The following is a 23,713-nucleotide window of genomic DNA, read 5'->3' as shown; positions in this document are numbered from 1 at the left end:
CCTACATAATAAGCTTTTTTTTTAATTTAAAATGTTCAATGCCTTATCGCGCTGATGTGACCGAGCCCGACCCGAACCCGAACATAATTTCTAAATATCTGTCTGAACCCGATGGGCTCAGTTCGGGTATCCATCCTCTAATGCCCAGTATACGAGAATGTTGATGAGATAGGCCTATGCGGTTTGGGCGTGTCTGTTTAAACGGAGATTAGTTCTTCTACTGAAGCTAAAACCACTTGTGTGCACGGAGATCGCTTTTGGCTCAAAACTCAGCTTAAAAACCAAAACGTAGCAATGTAAATGTAGCCTCAGTTACATCAAACACACACACACACACACACACACACACACACACACACACACACACACACACACACACACACACACACACACACACACACACACACACACACACACACACACACACACACACACACACACTCCGGATTTGCCAGTAGGCTTTTTTGTTGTTGTTGTTGCCACATCACATTTCAAAACAACATCAGAACTTTTTTCATAAACTTGACTAATCTCATCCTGACCCAAATCATCAGTGTTCATTCTTCTTGTAGGCGAGAGCCTTTGGAGAATGTAAACTACAGCACAGCGCCTTCTACACACCCAGGAACATACTGCTGTTTAAACCAACACACGTGGAACCTAAAGTAGGTTTAATTCGGTTTGACACGTCTGTCCGCAAATTATGTGGTTTTTGGTGCTTGAACACCTTCTTTTCCTCTCGCTACAGCAGAAAAAGAAACATTTAATCGATGTTTGAGATGCACATAATGAATCGGAAGCCGTAGACGATGGGCTTAAGACTAACATGCAGATACCTGGGGCTGCAACTAACCATTAGTTTCAGTCTCAATGAATAGCATGAATATTTGTGGGATTTATCAATCAATCGTTTGACTATAAGCATTTATTTTATTGTCCCGGGGCCCAAAGTGGCATCTGCAAATGACTTGTTCGGTTTAACTAACAGTCCAAAACCAAAAGAAATATTCAGTTTACTATCAAATATGACAAAGAACAGCAGCAAATCCTCACATTTAAGCAACTGGAAGCAGTAAACATTTGGCTATTTTGCTTGAAAAATGAAAAAAAAAAAATGATTGATTGATTATGAATATAGCTGCAGATTGTTTTAAGTCAACAGAGCTCCTGTGTCCAGAGCATTGAAAGTGTTGAAAAGGAGGGAAGATAAGAGATAAGAAGGGTGAAGAGGTTGTTGGGGGACCACCACTCACAAATCAAACCACAAATCAACTTGTAATGGATTGTCTGACTTGTGGAAGCAGTGAAGGGCAAAAAGTGATAGGAAGAGGAGGTGTGAGGGGGTAATGATCGGGTGTGGGATGGAGGGAGGAGGGCAGAAGGGAAAGGAAGGAGGAGGTGGGGGGACCCAGTTGAGTTGGGGAGGGTCTAGCAACCACAAATCAAGCAGTGATCAGTCACCTCACTTAGCGTTTGTGGAATGTTCCAGCCTATAGCACCTGCAGGGAGTAGGAGACAGCCTGACAAGTCCTGCCAAGCTCTGGAGGAATTCAAGAGGGGGGCGGGGAGGGAAGAGAGGAGAGGGGGAGTTAATGGATGACCCAGCACCGTTTGTCAGTGTGCACGTTTTCAGCAGAATTCCTGCACCAAAACCAGTTCCCTAATAGTACCTTGTCACTTAAGAAGATCCAATTTTTTCTGCAACAATCTGGAGTTAAATGCATCTCAGCAGCTTCATCACATCAATATATCTCCAAGAATCCCCAACGTTGCACAGTTAGGAAACCAAATATTCCAAAACCTACAAGAAAAGTATCTGGCTATGCTCAGAAATCTCTCCCACACTTGTGTTGTTTGACCGATCCACAGACGTATTTTATGTACCTCATACGCTCATTCCAGTGCTTTTGCATATTTTTAGCCCATATACTCAAAATTTCATTTCATTTTTTTTAAAGAAAAAATGTCAAGCATTTTGCTGGTTACAGCTTTTCAAATGTGCAATTATGATGACAACTTTTCACTATTTCCTGACAGTTAATGTAATGCTGACTTCATGATCACCATGATGAATTAGACATCTCAAGGAAGACTCAAGAGTCTGCTAATTGTCATATCACACAAACATAAATGGAAACCAGTGGGCATGCGAAACAGTCGGAAAAATAGATCAAACGAGGATAACACTTGCAAAAACCCAGTACGATCCATTAAGGCTACCAATGGTGACGTCTACCTGCCAAAAGTGTCTATTTGTGCCATAAACTAGGCACATACAACATATCCAAACCCTCATTTGTCACCAGAATGAGATTAAACAGATACGTACAAATGTGTACAACCCATCCATTTTGCATTCCAACAAATGTTGAGAGTACATTTCCTAACCGTCCTTGTACTGTAGTACGGAATCACTTGCTCCAACCTTTGACTCCGTCCTCTCCTTCCCGTCATGCCTCCTCCCCTCTCCTCACCATTCTTCCTCACCCCAGTGTGATGTTTGCACTGTGCCAACAGCTGCATCAACCCCTACAGACACTTCTGGCTCTCTCTCAATGTTCACTGAAACATCATTTTCAAACAACAAAAAAAAAAATACTGAGTGGGGACTCAGCTACACATTAAAATTATCCATCAATATAACAACCAGGCTAAAAAAAAAAAAAAAAAGTGAGCTACCTAAAAGAATTGCTGTGGGTTAAGGTTTGATTGATAATGATACAAAAAATAAAGCTAAGTAGTCCAAAAGATACACATATTTTTAGGAGCTATTGAAGAGGAGCAACAACCAAGTCAGATATCAGATTGATTACAGTGAGTGAATTTTCCCAACAAGCTGCTCCACATCTGAACCGGAAATAACACTGTTCATACGTGTACACGGAGTTCATTCCAGGGGATACATTGAAAGATGGATGGATGCAAAAGCATGACAGGTGGAATTTCTTTTAGGAGGATTGCAACACTGTTACCAAGTAAACACCATCTGTCAACAGTTACACCAACGCACCTTTTACTCTGTTGTGTTTGGATGTTTTAACAAATGCTTTTTAGGACTGGAGCATCACAGAGGTTGCGTATTATTCCTCAGAATTATAATCCTGGCCCACGCAAGTTTCTGTGTATCCTGAATAAGTATCACAAAGGTCATTGTCTTTGGATGGAAAGCTAATAATTCTATAATTCTAGCCAAACATTTGTACGTCCAAAAGAACAAAACGTGGATTGTTTTCACCTGACATGGGAAGTAAAACAAAAATGGATGACATTGGATAGAGGGCTGATAATGAACTGATATACGCCGCTGCATCTACGCAGTTATCAAGAGTCAATCAACACCACGATTACTTATTGCAGCAGTTTTGATCACTCACCGATTCATCGTTAAGGTCGCTTAAAAAAGCAAACAATGTCAAACAAGCTTCTCAAATGTGAGGAGTCGCTTCCTTTTCTCAGTGCTCTATGTTAGTCGTTAAGTCATATCTTTTAGTTCAGGACGGTCGGACAAAAAAACCTGACATTTTCGGACGTCACTGTTGCCTGTCAACGGGCATTTTTCAGTATTTTCAGACATTTTACAGACTAATCAATGACTCAGGTCATAGAAAAAGAAATCATTTTTTTTAAATGTACTATAGGGCAATGTGGCTCAATAAACTAGCACTGCAGCTTGTAGCTTGAGAAGAATCAGCTTCAGTTAGCCTGAAAAAACTCGGTTGCTAACTAGCACGCTAAACAATGCTAACACGCTACTCCAAAGGAAACACATATTTCCAAATTTTCTGTGGGTTAATAAGGCTCCATAAACATTTGTGGGTGTTTAGCTCTTATCTCCTGGTAGCACTTGTAGCTTAGAAGAGTCAGTTCAGGTAGCCTGAACAAATGGTTTGTTTAGCATCCTAACTAGCTAGCTGACTCACAAGCTAAACAATGCTAACACACTTCTCCCAGCCACTCCCAAAGCTGGCTTCTTCTTGACGTGCTCAGTTTATTGGTAAACAGATACTATGGTTAGCTAGCTACCAAGCTAAACACAAAACTCAACTGTTTTTATCCAAAAACAGAAAGGAAATAAACTGTGAGTTGCAACATGTTTCTTCTAATTTCCAACAAGAAATGCAATGGCATCTGACTGTTTTTTTAATCAACATATTTTTGACATTTTAATTTGCTTTCCCTCCAACTTCCACTAGTGACAACTAAAGCATATTTTTAACGCTTTTTAAATGGTATATTACTGTATATATTACAGTATTGTTCCAATGTTAGCTGCTGCTAAGTGCTAATGCTGTTTTGTTGCAAGACAACACTAATGTGTGCAAGCTTTGGGCCAAATTCCTTGGAAAACGGGAACTGTAAGATATTCAGAACAGTAACTTTAATACAAAATAATCCCAGTTTACACTTTCACCAAATTCAAGACCATCCATTGCTGTATAAAGCACATTTCAAGATATAAAACTTCTGTATAACATGTTCCAGCAAATCTGCTGTTGTTAGCAAAGAGAGAAACATGAAACAAGCTATGTTCTTATGTCTGTCAACCCAACTTTATGTCAACACAAGTATGTGTGCGTTTAGTCTTATCTGATTACACTGATAACCCCTAATAAAGACCTTTTCAATTCAGCCAAAAGCACATACTGTAACTCTGGGTTGGACCACTGCCTCACCACGATGATGCCCAAAAAGACACAGTTACCAAGGTTACAGCAGCCCAGACCACCCAATGATCATCTGTCAGTCACTCAACACACACACACACACACACACACACACACACACACACATCTATCCACTCAGCCACCCTCCCACACACACACATATACAACACAAAACAACAGGGAGGTGGGAAGTGGGCGGAGGAGTCAATTCAAAGTCAATGCAGCTCCATCAGATGAGTCCTATTGAGACGCAGGAAGCTTTTTGCTGCTGGTTCGCTTTTATGTTTCCCCGTCAGCGTCTTTGTCACAGCCAATGACAACGTCAGCTGGCAGACGGCTGAGGGTTTGAGTCCCTGATGAAGTTCGTCAAAGGTTAATTTTTGCACCACGTGAAATTATGATATTATCAGCAGTTGTTGAATGTAGCTAAGAACAAAGAAGCAAGAATGGGAAAGAAGAGCCATACCCTAACCCTACAAAGCTTCAACAGTAAGTGTCCTCAGTTCCCAAATGCTTATTGAGCGTTGTTAAAAGAAAAGGTGATGTAACATAGTGGTAAACATGCCCCTGTCCCAACTTTTTTGAACACGTGTTGCAGGCATCAAATTCAAAATGAGTTACTATTTGCAAAAGGTTTATCAGTTTGATCATTAAATATATTGTCTTTGTAGTTTATTCAATTTAATATAGGTTGAAAAGGATTTGCAAATCATTTTATTCTGTTTTTATTTAGGTTTTACACAACGTCCCAACTTCATTGGAATTGGAGTTTGTACGCTTACTCCTTCGAGGTGCAATTTCTACTCGAGTATTATCATTATATGCAACTTTGTACGTCTTTCTACACCAGATATTGCTTTTTTTCCTCCATTTCATTTACTTTACAGCCTTAATTACTAGTTACATTGTATACTTTTACATGTAAAAACCAACTTAAACATAAAAATAGGGTGCATTGTTATAGATTCAACTACCAACTAATACATAAAGTTGTTAAAATTAACTAAAGTACTACGTACATATTATTTCAATGAGAAAATATCTAAAACATGACTGCATAATGAGTACTTTTACTTTTGATACCTTAAGTACATTCTGCTGGATACGTCTTTACTTTCATTTAAGCACCATTTAAAAATGACTTTTACTAGTAACTTTTTGTAATTTTTATATTGAAGTATTGCTACTTTTGTGGAGCCGTGCTCCCAGGCAAAGCATATTTTACCCGCTGAACTTAAAAATGTGAAATTGAATTGAGCAGGGGACAGATGAGTGGGCAAAGAATCCCCGAAGTCCAAAAAAGAGAAGAAAGAATGCTAAAAACGAAAGAAAACAGTACCCAAACAGGACAAGCTAGCAATTGTGGAGGAGCAGCTGCAGAACGAGCTAGACTCCGAAGACATAATCAATGGGTCATCAAGGAGATAAAGCCGATATCTAGGGGGACAATGCTACTTTAACTGAAAAGAAAAAATATCGGAATACTTTTTACACCACTGATTATAAGACACTTTGGATGAAATAGCATTTTATCACTACTGGATGAAATCTGATGAAGATTTCAGAGGACGCCAAAGCTGATACTTTAAAAAGTAATTTAAGAGTAAAATTGAAGTTTTGGGAGCTTTCCCCCCCCAACATCAGGGAAATGCTGCACAGATGTGATGAGAGATATAGCTAACAGTTTGGATCCTCCTCAACCAAAAAAGCCCTGCCCAACTAACAAGAAAGAAGCCATGTTGCCCCCTATCAGTCTGAATGGCACCATCAAACAGCACCGCTGGTCTTTCTTATTGTAATGTGGGAGGAATCGCTGTAGTGCTGCATTGACTCTTCTCTTCACAACTTAACCTGACCCTTGTCATCACAGATGGCCGGTCTGCGTATCAATAAAGTACTGAAAACACTTTCACCACCCTCGACTTTAGTATTTATAAGCTGTATATAAACCTTTCCAATCACTTATCACAGTGTGTCCTAAACCTTTTCAGACCAAGGACCACTTATCCAATGAAGAAAAACAAGTCACGGACCACCTAACTGCCGAAATATCCCCCCCAAAAAACCCGTTCTCACTCCGAACTCGTAAAATACACAAGCTTGGACAGTGGCTGTCAGCGTCAGAAGCGACGCAAAAGGCGCCCTTCAGCGTGTTTGTAGAACGCACCAGGGAGAGCAGCAGCTACGCTGCGTTTGAAGATGACGTAGCACTAAGAGCGACTCGTCAGCGATTAGTATGAAAGGCCGAAAATCCGCATAAGGGAGGTTGGTTGGGGTGGTGGATGGGGCAAACAACACAGGACTTTCACCCAGGAGACCGGGGATCGTGTCCCGTGTGTCACGTTTCCTAAACCCAACTGTCGTTTTTGTCTTTTACTAAACCCAACCGTCCCGTTATTGTTTTCCTAAACTTAACTGTCCTGTTCTTCCCGCGTATCATGGAAACGTAAGCCCACCCACGACCTTTTCCTTGACCTAACTATGTCAAAAGTGATGCCAACAGTCCCGACCAAGCGCGTTTAGATATGACGCTAAAGGAGACTTTCAGCATCAATAACAACCTGACCACGCGTCCGTATTTTACGCGATGGGAGTGAGAATCTGTTGCTCAAAAAACAAAAGGCCTCCTCAGTTTTCTACAAGTAGCTTACTCACTCAGGGCTAGATTTATCAAGCCGTTTGCGCCTGTTTCCAGGCGCTATTTGGTCGCAAAGACGGACGTAACCGATGCGGGCTATAAAATCGCAGATTGTCTGCCACATGAGCGAGAAGAGCCAAGTTGCGCTTTCAATATGCGTTTGTGGGAGGGTCATGGGGAAAGTGGGAGTTCCACCCAAAAAGGTGGGAGGATAAGCGCAAAGTGCGCCTAATTATATATTCCGTGTTATTTACAAAGACTGTCAGTAAGAGCGCGTCTCTATTCTGCGGCGGAAATTCTCCGCCTCTTAAAAGCAGGTCTAAACCAGCCGCAATCGAGTTTCCTCGTAGACCTTTATGCCGCTGGTTAAATGGCAACAGTAATTTGAGCAAGACGAAGACATAGGCGAGACTGAAAATATGTTTTAACACAAGAATCACACTTTGTCAGTGAACACAACATCATTTAGCGTTACAGATCAAGCAGCTGTGCAATATTAGAGTTACTGGAAGAAATCAAAGATGAAAGTGAATCTCCCACTCAGCGTTCACATCCTATTCCAGCAGCTGTTAAACTCCTCGCTACATTACAAATATTGGCATCAGGATCATTTCAAACAGTCATAGCATCAGCAGTGGGAATATCGCAGTCTGCACTCAGCCGTATCATAGCACAAGTACCGCTTCGCTACAGCGCAATTTACGGTAGAGTGGGCGGAGAAAGACGCTGATTGCCTGATGGGTGTCAGGGTTGATAAATAATACGCAAAATGTGGAAGCCTAGCGTGCACTATTACCGAACTCGCATAAACAGACGCAGCGCAAACTGTGCTAGTGTTAGTAAATTAGGCCCTCAGTGTCTCTGAAGAATGGTGCTGCATACGCTGAGGCAGCAAGGGAGTAATGTCTGTCCGAAAGCCGTCGATTCATCTCGTCGGTCGACTGTTAACCGTAAACTTTGTTCCTCTGGATTTCCTTCAAATGTCACATTGATCGTTTGTGAAGTAAATTTGAGGCACTGTCGCAAAAAAAGTCATTGCTGATGTCTGATATCACGGAAAAAAAACTCAAATAATAATGTTACCATTTACACTTGGGTTTATTTAATAAGAACCGTGATATTTTACCAAATCTACTCGTGAACCAATGTTTGAGAAATACTAATTTATAACATAATGTAGACTAGTTGTAGGCCTATATAACAGATATGGGATGATAATATTGTAACACATTAATAAACACTTAAAATTTCATTTAGCATTTTAAGTCCTCCAAATCACACGACGAAATAGTGGTTGGTTCCTACTCTCTAATGCGACCCACAGCAGCGTTTTTTTTGCCGTCCTCATTTCTGAAAACCAGAACGCGCCGGTCGCAGTTTTGGGACGTAAAGGTTGCGCGGTTTTTAAACACGTCTTTAACGTTGTCAAACGGTTGAAGTTTGGTTATGTTTAGGCTCAAAAACTAAAGATCGTGGTTTGAGTTTAAATCAGACACTTCCGTTTATGAACGGGATACTGAACCTGACATAAAAAAAAAAAAAAAAAAAAAAAAAAAAACTTGACATTTACTTCCACAATGGGACTCGAACCCTGCTCTCCTGCTTTGCTCCCGTCAGAACAACGCCGGCCACTAGAGGGCGCCGCCACTAGAAACGTAAGACCGTAATTGCTGCTGGAACAGACGACCTCTGGGAGCGTTTTTAGAGTGTGCTATAAACCATTTATGACATGTTTACATAGTGCTTATAAATGCTGAATAGGGAGGGTTAGAGTAAAGTGTTAACTTAAACTTGAGACAGCCTATATATGCTTTTCACTGGACAGTGACACTATAGTTTTCCATTGTTCAGTGTGTATATGTTGGACTATATTATCAGTCATTTGTCACTGCACAAAATCTTCATATTAAAGGTCCAATATGTAATATTTGTACTGTAATAAATCCAAAAATGACACCAATGCCTCATCAGATATTAAGGAAACATGTTAAACTGAAATACTATCTTTTCTGACAACAATGCTAATTTCAGTATTTTTTCCTTTTTGAAAATTTACATTCCGTGACGGAATTTATGTTTATGTTTTGATCTGTGTGTTGTTATCAACGGCCCAGTTTGACAGGCAGGCCGGGTTGCCAGATATACCTGTAAAAACGTAAACCCAGCGCGCTACAGCTGTAACGTTAGTACAGCCATGAAAGCAGCAAACAAACGAACAGGATCAACGGAGATAGATTCTACATGACATAAAAAAAAAAAAACAGCATGTTTCTAACAGTTGCGTGACCAGAGGCGTAACAACCCCTGGTAAATATTGGAGATGTATTTGAAAGATGGAGACAGCTTAGAGCCCAAAAGGACGCAGAGTTGGCTTATTTTCTCCTGAACCAGTAAGCATTAGCTCCACGCTAATTTATCACAGCTACTAGGGATGGGCATTTTTTGTCATTTCAACATTTGTGTACTCACATTGAATTATATAGCTAGAGTAACCGAGTTGGTTACTTAAAAACAATTGAGACATAGCCAGTAAAGTGATCCCGACTGGTCCTGGCTAACGCCGCCATGCTAACCCTGCTAACTGTTAACGTTACCGGGAAGCCCATGGCTGTTTACAGCGTGTAGCCTCTTCAGCGGCTGGAGCCGACAACGGTGAGTTATTTTAAGCCACGAGAGGGGGGCTGTAAATCTGAAAGAGGGGACTATGAGTTTGCAGTGTGTTTAGCGATTGTTGCCGTAATTCTAAGCCAATGAAGTGTGTTCCGTCGGCAAGGTAGTGGTATTTTTAGCGTTTCGTATTGTAATTCTAAGCAGAGGAAGCGTGCCTGACTGGCGTGTGGAGAGGACAGTGAGGTTGTTGTGTTTTTAGCGGTTCATACTGTAATTTTAAGCCGAAAAAGTGTGTCTGTTAGTTGGTTACAGAGCTCCACGTGAGTACGGGCTTTTATGACTGTCAATATAGCCAGCATCTAACGTTAGCTACTCGGCTGTGCTGTGGAGTAATGTCTGGCTATGTGAGACTAGCATCTAACGTTAGCTTCTCCGCTGTGCTGTGGAGTAATGTCTGGCTATGTGAGACTAGCATCTAACGTTAGCTACTCTACTGTGCTGTGGAGTAATGTCTGGCTATGTGAGACTAGCATCTACCGTTAGCTACTCCGCTGTGCTGTGGCGTAATGTCTAGCTATGTGAGACTAGCATCTACCGTTAGCTACTCCGCTGTGCTGTGGAGTAATGTCTGGCTATGTGAAAAAAGCGTCCAGCTACATTGTTGTGAATGCTGCGGTCTCAGCCTGGCAACCCCCGTGAACTTCGAGTCTGGGCAGGAGGGGGCGGGGGAGACGACTCTCCAGTATTTTGAATTGGTAGTGCAGTAACTATTTTAACCGCTAGCTGCCAGTATTACACACAATATTACATATTGCACCTTTAATACTGTACATACAGTATGTCACTGCATTGTGTGTTCTGGTTGCGTTTAAAAGTAAGATTTGAGAAAATGAAATAAGAATAAAATAAGAAACTGATGCCGACGTTTCACCAAACGACTTTTCCAGCGATGCCACTGTCGCGGACAAGTTTCCAAAATCGGAATGAAATCATGAGAGTCTTGCTAGAGTCGGGGCGCTCTCCCGTCGTCTCAATCGTTTGGCGTAAGGCGGTCATAAAACTCAGTCCAAGCTGCACATATCTGTACATGTCGTTCATACGTTGTTCATATTACATAGCCATATTCATTCTGCTCTTCTAAGGTAACTGCTAATACACTCCACATATTTATATTTAATTAATATTACTCTAAACCACCTTCTGTAAACCAACTGTATACTACTGTCTACACTGCACTATATTTCTTGTCCTGTCTATTGCACCACCTGTCTACACCTGCCTATACTCTGTATATATTGGATTGCACTTATCTGCTCTTTTCGCACTTCTGGTTGGTCGCAAACTGCATTTCCTTATCTTTGCACAATGACAATAAAGTTGAATCCAATATAATCTTAAGTCAGTCTTTTCCTCGTCTTGACGTTCCGACAAAATCAAACGTGTTGGATATTATTGTAAGTTTGAAGCCCTTTGGTAGTAAAATCTTCTCGTCTGAGACTAAAAACTCAGGGACATTATGACAGATTGTCTTAAGATGTGACATGGTGTCAGACTTCAATCTTTTCAAAGTCGTTTCAGAGTCTTCTAGTGTATGCATAAAAAAAAAAAAAAAGTCATTGCAGGACTTTAAAAAGCTGCCATCGAAACAGCCCCAAATACACTGATGCATAAAACAAAATAGAAAAGGTTTAAAAGGATGCACTTTTGAGTGGTGCAAAGAAAGAAATAACCCGTGTTTGCTTGCACTGTCTTGCTGCTGCAGATGTGTCCCGCAGCTGTAGGAAGTCTTATAGGTGTGGCTTGGAAATAGTTGCCCCAATAATCTCCCTAACTTAAATATTCATCAGCGAGGCGGAGTTTGAATTGCAAATGACTCTGAGCGGGCCCACTCAAATATGAACTGCTTTTTTTTCAGTCCCTCGGGCTACTTATAAATTTAAACCTCAAAGCTTTAAAAAAAAAAAAAAAAAAAAAAAAAAAAGACATGTTTAAAGACATCCAGAGAGAGTTTTTAAGAGAGTTGGCATATCAATGTTCTATAAAATGACAATAAAAAGAACTACAACTGAAGTGTCCTTAAAGACTTCTAGAGTGACTCAAAAAGTATTCAGAAATGTGTCTTCTCATGCTGAAGACACCCACAACGTGACGCGTGGACGAATAACATGTAGGAGACCTGTGCCGAGGGCACGTCTCTGATATGGACAAAAAGTCACGTAAGACACATGTTAAAAAAATAAAGCAACAATCTGTGCTAAATTGTCTCTTAGGCGTTCACATTAGGACAGCTGACACATTAACGTGCAGCCCTTTCATGAAAAGTTATCTTCTCCTGCAGTTGAATGAAGAAATGAAGAAGAGAAAAAAAAGAAAGAAGAAAAAAGTTGTTGCATCTATGCGCTCTAAATAAACCGAGCGGAGAGCCACTTCACCTGGAGGAGAGTAAAATAAGCAAACGGGACTTACTCCGTGCGCGGATCCCACGGCCAAGGCGACTGCTATCACGCAAATCCTGCCAGAGAAATAAACATTTCAGTTAGTTTGTAGTTTGCCCCCCCCAAAGAAAATTAGTATAGCCTAAATTCAGCCGGAGCTCGGCTCATCTCGCTTACAGAAGCCGCAAACCAGCGCCGCTGAACATTGGAACAGAAATATTTCTAAGAGGGGAAATAACTTACAGGAATTTCATTTTGATCGGACTGGCAGAAAGGGGGGAAAACCTGCAGACTCGAGACTCGATCCCCCTTGTCTTCACCAACAAGGCACTTCAAACGCGCTCATCGACGGGCTCCAAAAAAAAAAAAAAAAAAAAAAAACCCTGTCATCCACCCGGAGAGAGAGACACAGAGAAAGAGAGAGAGATAAAGTAGTCCCACAGCCAAACACAACCCGTATTTATACACATACACACACACAGATTCACGCATTAAAACACAACCTGCACGTAAAAGGACCTCTTTCTTTTCGGGGATTTCTGTCGTAAAATGAGAGCTTATCCAACTCACCAAAGTTGCAGCGGTTGAAGTCGCTGCTTGCGCTCTCCGGGGTTGTTGCGCTTCAACTCAGCCAGCGCAGCACAGCAGCGCGGAGAGGAGGGGCCAGCACATGTCATTCATGCCTCTCCATACCTTTTGGCTACAACAGGAGCTTTTACCCACGCACACAGAGCCGTGACCTCTTCAAACCGTTTGGTGCAGCAAAGGAGGCACTCCAATCCGGAGAAAGTCTTCATTTGGTTTGAATCAATGCCAAAAAAAAGCAACAAAAAAAAGTCACTATTAAACACATTATAAAGACCTTTATGTCTATGATATTCAATTATGATACATGTATGTACATTGTATTTATGTTATGGTTTCAGTGTTTTGCTTTGCGTTTTGTTCAGTTTCTGTTACCTGTTGGTTCATTTATGTTGTCTGTATCCGGTTTTGATTTCTGTTTAGTTTTCTCCCTATTTATTGTGTTTATCCCCTCTTGACTGTGTCCTGTGTTGTGTCACGTTTCTGTGTTTAGTTGTCCTCATGTTTTGTCTGTTTGTCCTGCTTCCTGTTTTATTTTGATAGTCAGGTCTTCTGTCTTGTCATGTCTAGCTTTGCTTTCTGTTCCCACCTTTGTAGATTGTCCTGCCCCGCCCTGATGTGCTTCACCTGTTGTCTCACCTGTTTCTGATTTACCCATCACCTTATGTATTTAGCCTCTGTGTTCCCCTTGTCTTGTGTCAGATCGTTTTGTGTCGGTACCGGTTTAGTTTGTAGCCATGCCCTTGTGTTTCCTCCCTGTGCCTTGTGTTTGTGCCTGGGTCAGTTTGCTTCTGCCTATGTTTTTCCCGTCAGTTTTGTTTTTGTGAGTTTTCCAGTCTGTGTACTGCCGCTTTTTGTTTTTTATTAAACCCTCCACATCAACGTTTGCCTGCCTGCCTGCTCTCTCTGCATTTGGGTCCTCACTCTCCCGCCACACACCACAACAATTTAAGGTATCTAGGGCTGTCCTCGACTAAAGAAATTCTTAGTCGACTAACACTTATAAGATTTTGTCGACTAATCGATTAGTTAATTTAATTGACAGAGCTGTGCGCTTTGAGAGGTGGTTAAGACTGGAAAAGCACAATATAAATGTAGTTAATTAACCATCTATAAAACTGAGTTTCTCCACAATTAATCCTGCAAAAGCACCACTTTAAATCTTGTGTTTACCATAAATGTGCTCAGAAGTTTCTTGGAAATAAGTAATTAAGCATGAATAAGCATAAAAAATGACTTATCGACTAAAGAAATCTTAGTCGACTAAGACCAAAACGACTGATTAGTCGACTAAGAGGTGGCAGCCCTAAAGGTACCCCCCATAATGTCAACATATGTCCCTAAAAAGGTTAGTTTATTTTTTAAATGACTGTCATTTAAAGTGACTTTATGATTCTTTATGCAATATTAACACCCATACAACCAATATATTGGTCATATTATATTATATTAAATCTGCTACTAAACAGTACACTTTATTTAATCTCCTGGGGTTGCATGATATTTCTTCTGTGTATCATGCATTTGCAATTAACTAACACATTGTTTTTCTTTAAATTAAAAAAAGGATCCCACAAATATATTACAGGAATATCCCAGCTCTGCGTTGTCAGGGTCATATTTATATCCACAGTGAGATCAAATTAAAAACGTTGTTTGAACACCTCGGTCCTGAGCTACTGCTCTAAACATGGAGCAGACACAGAGTTACTCAAGTTGCAAACAGGCCTCTTTTAGCTCTTGAATGTTCTATTTTAGTACAACTTGACCTGAGTTAGCATTCAACAGAGTTTATTACAACATGTTAATTAATCTCCTTATACAGTAGATATTGTTGACATTACACTCATGTTGCTGTTCAAAATATATAATGTCTTACATAAAGGCCTTGTTGTTCTTCTCTGCGGTTTGTTTTTAGCTGTGGTGTACCACAGGGATTCTTCCTGGGATCTATTGAGTTTTGCACTTTGACGTAGGAATTTGAAGACATACGTATTGTCATTGCTGCATTAATCAGTATATTACCTACCCTATCTATGTCCCCAACCTTATCCCTAACCCTAATCCTGAATTGCAGAAATAATTCAAACATGAAAAGCACAAAACTTTCTTCAAACTGGTTCATTAAATTCTTAAGTCACAATCATCTTTGTAGAGTTTCCAGATCTTGCCTCCACCAGTTAAAACAACCCTGTCACCCAAAAAAAAAAATCTGTTTTCATACAACTAAACTGCGTTATGAGGGAACTCCGGCAGTACGTTTGTTTCAACAATTACCGACGAGAGGTACACGTTGCTGAGTTGGGGGGGTTGCAATTTTAAACACGTGGTTAACGCTGTGAATTGAAACTACTAAGCTACTTGGTTAGGTTTCCGTAGAAGATCATTGTTTGGGTAACATAAGTAGGCCTACGTTTACATATGTAAGTTAAGCAGCTACGTTATGTATGGGACGTCAATTCAATTTTATTCACCCATACCTCCTCCCTAAGTGGACTTTGATTAAAAACGTATTTGTGATACGTCAAAATCAAACGTAATCCTGGACAAAATAGGTTTCCCTGGAAATGTAATTGGGAATGCAGTTTAGTTGTATGGGAACATAATTTCGAGGGGACAGGGATAGTTCTAAAGTGACAAATGGAGATGAGGTTCCTCATTTATATAAATGGGGTTGACAAAATAATAGAAACACCTGTCAGTGTAACACAACACAATTCAACAGCACCACAAACTACAGACTCCAAAATGGCCTTACAGTAAATTAACATTTCTTCGAGGACAGTTTAAAATCGTAACATTATAACCTTCATGAAGGTAGGATCTATTGCAAGACTATTAGACTGCATTAGTTTAATACGCTGGAAACTGGCTGTCATGTTAAATTTATTTGACATCATGACAAGGATGACATCAATGCACACAACTGCAAAAATGTCAAAAGTAGCTCAAGACTAAACTCAGTCCAAGTCAAACATCCGAAACCAATGACTTATTTGGTATGATCTTTACATCCAAGTTTCCCATTCCCATTTTTTGGTGTTGGTTACGCATAATTTGAAATGTAAAGCTAACTTATTCCAATGTACACAGGGCCAGTGGCGGAAGAAGTATTCCGATCCTTTAAGTACTACCATGATCAGAAATCCTTTTTTCATACATACACCAACATTTGGAATGACATTCCCCATCACATCAGAATACTACCATCCATCACTTATTTCAAAAAGGCATACAAACTGTTCCTTCTCGACAGTTACACTTGCACTCATTGATTATTTATGTATTGTCTGTATTGTTGTTTTTAGTTGTCTGTATCTGTCTAGCCCACGCTGACGTCCTGTACAAGGGTTTCTGTCTTCATGTGCAGTAACGGTGTTCTATGTTTCTGCCTGCTGGAAACCAGTTTTTAAACCGAGTCAGGCCTGTTTAAACTGTAACTTAATGTTACTTTTAATCCATTCCTGCACAATAAATTGAATGAATGACTGAATGAAGTTAAAGTAATAATACCAAACTGTAAAAAATACTCTGTAGCAAGGAAAATGTACTTAAAGTATTCAAAGTAAAAGTAATTCGGCTCTGAAAGTGTCTCGGAATACAAAAAGAAAAGAGTTTAAGATCACAAGCAAGAAGAGAGAGAGAGAGAGAGAGAGAGAGAGTGAAACAGATCATTAACTCCTGGTTACTTTACAACTTCTTGCCCCCCATACAGGATGTTATCTGGGACTTATTGACATGAACATTACATATTTCATTATACAATGTTACATTATAAGAAAAGAAAATGTGCAACCTGAAATGTTAGTATGTGACTTTTTCATTTGCGTTTTAAGATGTTTGGATGGAAGTTAGGATGAGGTCATGCATAAACTTTTAAATATTAAAGTCAGTATCAGCAGCTGTGAACATAATTTTCCCCATAACCCTCTTTCTTCACACCCAATTTAAAAAGAATGCAGGAAAATGTGAAAGAAATGATGATGTAGCCTACTTTTGTTTGAAAAAAAAAAAAAAAAAAAAAAAAAAAGAGTTAATTTTTTAATTTGTTCCATTTTGCCAGCAGCGTCCCTCTGTCAGGAGTCAAAAAGTGAGAATTTGGCCTTTCATAATCTGGCGGGAATGCAACATGTCCGGGCGTATAGAAAATGTCAAATAAAGGTTTAATGTCAACGCTTTGTGTGTGTGTGTGTGTGTGTGTGTGTGTGTGTGTGTGTGTGTGTGTGTGTGTGTGTGTAGCTTCAGGCGTTGGGTAGTATTGGGGAGGCACCGTATCCATCCGCGCTTGCGAGGTCCTAACATTATTCAATTCTTTTAGAAATCGGAAAGGAGAATCCCCCCCCCAAAAAAACAACTGAAATGTCCCGCATTGATTGAGAAGTTCGGACCACATTTTAAAGATGCAAATCATCCGGAGACATTTTATAATTTTAGGTTGAATTGAACTGTCTTGGTGTAGGTGCAGGAGAGGGAGGGGGGGGAGCTAATATAAATGCGCCCTGGGTTGTTAGAAGTAGATCCGGCTTTGGGGCAGGTTTGCAAGTCGAGGAGAGAAAAAGTTTGAGAGGGGGACAGCAGAGGCGCACGGTGCATAGAGCCAGCCAGGACCACTGGGAGCCTCTCGCAAGCGCAACGAACAGCCAGCCAACACGCCGGAGAAAGAAGTGCTTTTTTCACTCTTCTTATTTCTGTTTAGCAAGTGTGCAAAGGGGGGAGGAAGCGGGGCTATGATACGCGAGTAGAGAGCCGTTCACTTTGAGAGTGTTAACGCAGGCGGACCCTTGTTTTTATTCCACCTCTCTCCCCCACAAGATGAATAAAGACTTGAAGAGCCTGCGACAGCTCGCCGTGCCTCTGCTCTTCCTCGCCCTGAGCGTCCTGGTGCAGCGAGCCGACTGTGCGGTAAGTGCCTTTTCCACTTTCTGTCCTTTATTTATTTATTTTTTTTTTTTTTTTTTGCGGGCTTTATAAAGCCTTCTAGCGGCTTTTTGCCCCGCAAGATCATATAGCCTACCCCCCCCGTCCCCCCCGTCCCCCCAGCACGAAGAAGCCGAGAGAGAGAGAGAGAGCCGCCGCTGCTAAGCCGGCGCCGGGACACCACCGGCTCCGGCTCTGGTTTATAAATAGAGAGGCTGCTTTATAACAAGTGCTTATTCTTCTGCTCTAATAATAATAATAATAATAATAATAATAATAATAATAATCCGGTTATCCCTATTTTTCTGTTTTGTTGCAATGACAACAATCACACCCACTTTTATAGGCTATACACAACCTTTTTGGACTGAGCTTTTCGGACACTTGTTTTTGCTTTGTAGTTTGCTGGGAGGAATCGGACGGAATTTGGTGTCCCCCCCCCCCTCACCCCCCATCCCCAGTTCCGTGCGCATCCCGTTCCTTCCTCCCTGTTCTCTTGCGGCAGGAGGCCAACCTGTAGCAACACGCCGACCACGGTGCACTTTCCTCAGCCTGCGTCTGCCCTTTTTTTTTTTTTTTTTTTTTTTTTTAAATCTCGGTATCGTTCCTGCATCTGTCTTGTAATCTAGCAGCCTTTGGCATCTTTGACTCTTAAACTCGTTGACGCGCGCGTGCGTGCGCCCGCCCGAGCGCGCGCGTGTGCGTGCAGCGCGCTTCTTTCACCCGTTTGTTTTTTCTAATTGAAATATTGAAGTCGACTGCAACGTTTGTGCCCTGTCAGTGATAAAAACAAACAAAACCTAGTCTAATAGCGCTCTTATCTATACCACGGTGTGCGTCATTTCGTTTGGTTAACGTCCATCTGCATCCCAGAAGAGCGGGCATGTGATATTTTTTTATTATTAATTTTTTTTAAACAGCGTTTTTTTAAAGGTGTCTCTCCCCTGCAGGTGTGTTTTTATGTTGACAGCACCTAGCTGGCTCCTTGGCGCATGTTGAAGATATAGCTGCTGGCCACATAAAAATCCAGCTTTGTATTGCTTTATCACTGCTTGGACTCTGTGCAGCCAGAAGAGCAGAAAAAGCAGAAAGAGACTTTCAGCGGCTCCATTATCACTTACATCAAGGTGGAAAATGCCTCTATTGCACTTGAGATGTATGTTGTGTCCATGTAGGCTACCTATACTAACTTCAGCCCTCCTACCTCTTGATTCCTAAACTTGTGGCTGCAGCTCTGTAAAAGCTGACACCCCCCCGCGTGACGCAGATGCATAATCAAAGTCACACTCTTGACTAAGCGATGTAATATTCCAACAGGCTGATGAATATTCACACTTCATTCAGAATTCATGAGGGCTTTAGCAGTTGCACGCTGGTGCGCACAGATCCCGCCCACACACAAGGCGTGTCCAATCAGGGCTGCACACTTTTCTGTTTATCCCTTTTGTACGGTGTCAGTGGTGGAATGTAACTTAAGTCCATTTACTCAAGTACTATACTTGAGTGCAAATGTTGACGTGCTTGTACTTTACTCAAGCCTTTTCTTTTCATACCACTTACAACTTCTACTCCGCTACATTCTGGAGGGAAATATTGTACTTTGTTTGTACTCTACTACATTCATCGGTTACAGCTTTAGTTACTAGTTACTTTACACGTTAAGATGTTTGCACACAAAACACATGTAGTTTATAAAATATGATGTTTTATTATGAACTAGCCAACACTATATAGACCTACAAGTCCAGCTGAGATGATTAGACCATTAAACACACAACTGTTTGGATCGTTTCCACTTTCTATAATGGGAGGATTTTTCCGCATTGAGTACTTTTACTTTTAATACTTAAATATATATATATATATATATATATATATATATATATATATATATATATAAATATAAATTGTACAAGCCAAAAGTTTGGTGCCTTCATTCAATGCGTTTTTTATTTATTTTCATGACTATTTACATTAAGCCAGCATCAAAAATGAATGTTTTGGCTTAACAAAATGGATGAAATAACCAAGTCCCATGAATTTTAGATTCCTCAAAGTAGCCACCCTTTCCTTTTTTTGCTGAATATATCTTTAAATTGGGTCACTTACGTAGTAGAAATGTGAAAAGAAAATTGAAATTGGTGCCTTCTAGGCCAAGATAAGCCAGAAAATGTGTTTTTGGCTCATATGGATGAAAGACACCAAGTCCCAGAATGCACTTGCTTTGCTGCTGTATGAGGCCACTCCCAAGCCACGCCTACCCTTTACAGACAGACAGTGAGACGATCAACTCAACAAGTGTGTTTTATTGTCATTTCAACCATATACACGAAAAAACGTTTCGCCGTGGCTCAAGTGGTGTTACACATTTAAAACGTACTTTTTTGGCCACAGCTGATACATTATCCGGACTTCTTTCAGCGGATTGATTGATAGCTCCAGAGTGAACAGAACTGTGTCCATGGCAACGCTCTGCTATGCATGGCAACGGTGTGTTATCCTTAGCAACGGTCTGTTATCAAGAAATAACCATTGACATATATAAAAGGAAATAACAGACCGCATTCTACATTAGAATTCAACCAAACCATGTAGTAAAAGAAGGCTAACTCATAGCTACTAGCATTAGCTCTTGGTGGGCTGTGGTATAAACATCGAGTATAAACACAGGCGTACATTTGCGTGGGATGTAGCTAGAGTTGTCGGCATTTTACAGTCACAAATTCCACCAGCAGTTAGCAGTTAGTTGGATACAAAACACAGCACAGCAGTCTTTCCACCGGCACACTCGTTCAACGCTCCCCGCTGATGAGGTCACTTTACCGGCCACAGGAATCGAGCACCACCGCTGGTCTCCGTGCAGGCGAAGCTCGTGTAGCGTGTGGAGTATTCCGTCCGTAATAAAGTGTCCTGCATATTCTCCGATGTGTTCCAATGTATCCCGGCGGTACACATGTGTGGTAGTTTGAATGCACATAATTGTTGTTCTAAAATTTCCGTCGGGATGAACAGTTTCTGCTCCTGCTGAGAAGCTAAGCGAGGATTCAAGATGGCTGACACTCGTTTTTTCCTCGGCAATCTCCGGAAAAAGCCGACAGTCCAACCCCCTTTGGGCTATGCGGAAGTGGCTCATAATATAGACTGTAGTCTTTTGCCTCTGGGCAAAAAAGCCTCAGATGACGCAAAAATCGTCATTTGGCGTCATCTGAGGTTTTTTTCCAGACCCACAATACGGAGATCTCCCCTCTCAGGGGGACAAGAGGGAGGTCTTTCAAAAATACTACCAGGTTTCTACTGATACAAAGCTTAATGCTAAATCGGTGAAGTTTCACTTTAATAAGGGAAAAAATTCCACTAATTAACCCTGACAAAGCACACCTGTGAAGTGAAAACCATTTCAGGTGACTACCTCATGGAGCTCATTGAGAGAACACCAAGGGTTTGCAGAGTTATCGAAAAAAGCAAAGGGTGGCTACTTTGAAGAATCTAAAATATAAGACATGTTTTCAGTTATTTCACACTTTTTTGTTAAGTACATAATTCCATATGTGTTCATTCATAGTTTTGATGCCTTCAGTGAGAATCTACAATGTAAATAGTCATGAAAATAAAGAAACACATTGAATGAGAAGTTGTGTCCAAACTTTTGGCCTGTACGGTATATATATATATATATATATATATATACAGTATATATATTGTCGTTCTCGCGATAGCACGCCATGTGGCGACGCCGCGTGTGTATGTTTACATCCACTTTATACAGCGTAGACATAGACGTGGACATCAAAATGCGTGCAGATAACACGCCACTTGGCTTTAGGAAAGTGGCGTGCATGCTTACGCCAAGTCATGATGCCACGTTGCTGCGAGGACAAAAGACGCAACAGCGCGTCCAAGCGGCGTTTGACAACGCTCCTACTCAAAAAGCGATATTGGACAAGCTTCCAATATCAGGATGCAATCAGGGATATCGGCGTAAGGTGCAGGGCCGCACAATCAACGGTTTCTTTATCGTCACCGCGGTATCAACTTCAGCGACACGCACATTGCGTAACGATGTCGCATATTTTCCTCATATCGAGTGGCAATGAGGTAGGCATAAAATTCTGCCCGAGTGGTCTTAAGTCAGTCTTTTTCTCGTCTAGACGCTTCGACCAAATCAGACGGGTTTGATAAGATTGTAAATTTAAAGTCTTGGTAGTAAAATCTTCTTGTCTGTGACTAATAGATGTCAGATGGTGTCAGACCTCAATCTTTTGTAAAGTTTTTTCAGAGTCTTCTACATATGGAGAGATGATGCAAGTCACACACACACGCACGCACACACGCACACCAGCATGCAAGTACGCACGCACAAAAACACACACACACCCGCATGCACGCACACACGCACAAAAACACACACATACACGCATGCATGCGGGTGTGCGTGCATGCATGCGTGTATGTGTGTGTATTTTTGTGCACGTTATCGTGCGTGCATTCGGGTGCATGTGTTTTTTTTTGCACAAAAACACACGGACATGCATGCAGACACACACGCACGCTGACGCACACATGCATGCACACCCGCACAAAAACACACACGTTCACACACAGGCATGCGCGCACGCACACGCACAAAAAGACACGCACACACACACACAGACATGCACGCAGACAAACACACACGCAGAAACACACACGCACACACGCATGCACACACACAGACACACACACACACACACACACACACACACACACCCACACACACGTCTGAGCTGCAGCAGGTCACTCTCTGAGGCCCCCTAGTGGAGTCTCTGTGTGTGTGTGTGCGTGTGTGTGTGTGTTAGACCAAATCCACCAAATACTTCCTCAGGTATGCAGCTTGCCTTTATCATCACTGTTCACCAACAAAAAAAAACAAAAACGTGGTGAAGTCTGAAATATGAAAGAAGTTGTGTAAATCTGTCCTACTGCTGGTAGGTTAAATCCTTTTTAAAATCAGCTTTAAAAAAATCGTTTTCACATCTTTCAAAAAAAACTGCACGTACCATTTAAAATACAGCACACTCTCAATCAGCTGGTAATCATTGACTTCCCACATCCAAGTAACTAACTACATAGAAACAAGTCTCTTCAAGTAAATGATCTAAGAGGAAGTGGTGACGTCTGAAGTCACACAAAGTGGAATCTAAAGTAGATTACGCCCTAGGGCCTTGAAAAATGTCATTACACATTTATATTGATTTTTAAACCTATTCACGATGCATCGTTACATCCCTATGTCTGATATATCACTGTTTAGCTGGTCGTGTGTGTGTGTGTGTGTGTGTGTGTTAATCCTCGCCTAGATATGATCTCCATTCAGCCAGGTGAGGGAGTTCAGCGGTAATGTATACCTGGAGGATTGCCTTTGAACCCGTCATGCCGTGCAACCACAAACACACTCTTAAATTTGACGTATGCTTTCCTGTGAGCGCGCACACACACGCGCGCACACACACATACACACACACACACCTGGGATGTGGGTCACGTCAAAGGTGAAGCAACCTGTGCGTGTCTGTGTGTGTGTTTAGCCATAACATCCTCGTACTGCGAAGATTAAGATCTGTGACGTTAGGGAACACTGCAGAGCTGCATTTGAGCCGTTTTCTCTCATCTTTGTTGGTTTTTATGATTTTCTTCTTTTGTCTGCTGTTTGGACTCTTTTTTTTCTTCTTTCTTTCTCTCTCCCAGCCCCCCCCCCCCCCCATCTATTGTTCTCACGTTTTGCTCCCTGAGTGCGAAAGAGAAGACACGGAAGAGTTTGCGAGATTGAACTTAAATTAAACTGAGATCCCAAGTGTCTGAACTGATAGACATTTTGGCACGTTTAG

General features: G+C 41.2%; 2 protein-coding genes across 2 annotated transcripts in view; one reads left to right on the top strand and one right to left on the bottom strand.

Moving 5' to 3' along the window:
• col4a6 (collagen, type IV, alpha 6) overlaps positions 1 to 12,965 on the bottom strand; it is a 161,391-nt gene extending 148,426 nt beyond the window's left edge. The window contains exons 1-3 of the mRNA XM_028564646.1: positions 12,918 to 12,965; positions 12,591 to 12,700; positions 12,379 to 12,424 (exon numbers count right to left, since the gene is read on the bottom strand). Of these exons, the coding sequence (XP_028420447.1) occupies positions 12,379 to 12,424; positions 12,591 to 12,601 (57 nt within the window). The 5' untranslated portion in view covers positions 12,602 to 12,700; positions 12,918 to 12,965. The remainder of the gene's footprint in view (positions 1 to 12,378; positions 12,425 to 12,590; positions 12,701 to 12,917) is intronic.
• A 4,517-nt stretch (positions 12,966 to 17,482) lies between these two features.
• Positions 17,483 to 23,713, top strand: part of col4a5 (collagen, type IV, alpha 5 (Alport syndrome)) — a 90,881-nt gene continuing 84,650 nt past the window's right edge. Inside the window, 1 exon segment of the mRNA XM_028564647.1 lies at positions 17,483 to 17,834. Coding sequence (XP_028420448.1) covers positions 17,745 to 17,834 — 90 coding nt within the window. The 5' untranslated portion in view covers positions 17,483 to 17,744.

This window comes from Perca flavescens, chromosome 19, assembly GCF_004354835.1.
Source record: "Perca flavescens isolate YP-PL-M2 chromosome 19, PFLA_1.0, whole genome shotgun sequence".
Lineage (NCBI taxonomy): Eukaryota > Metazoa > Chordata > Actinopteri > Perciformes > Percidae > Perca > Perca flavescens.
Note: the sequence above shows the minus strand (reverse complement) of the source record. Positions and strands in the feature narration are given on the sequence as shown.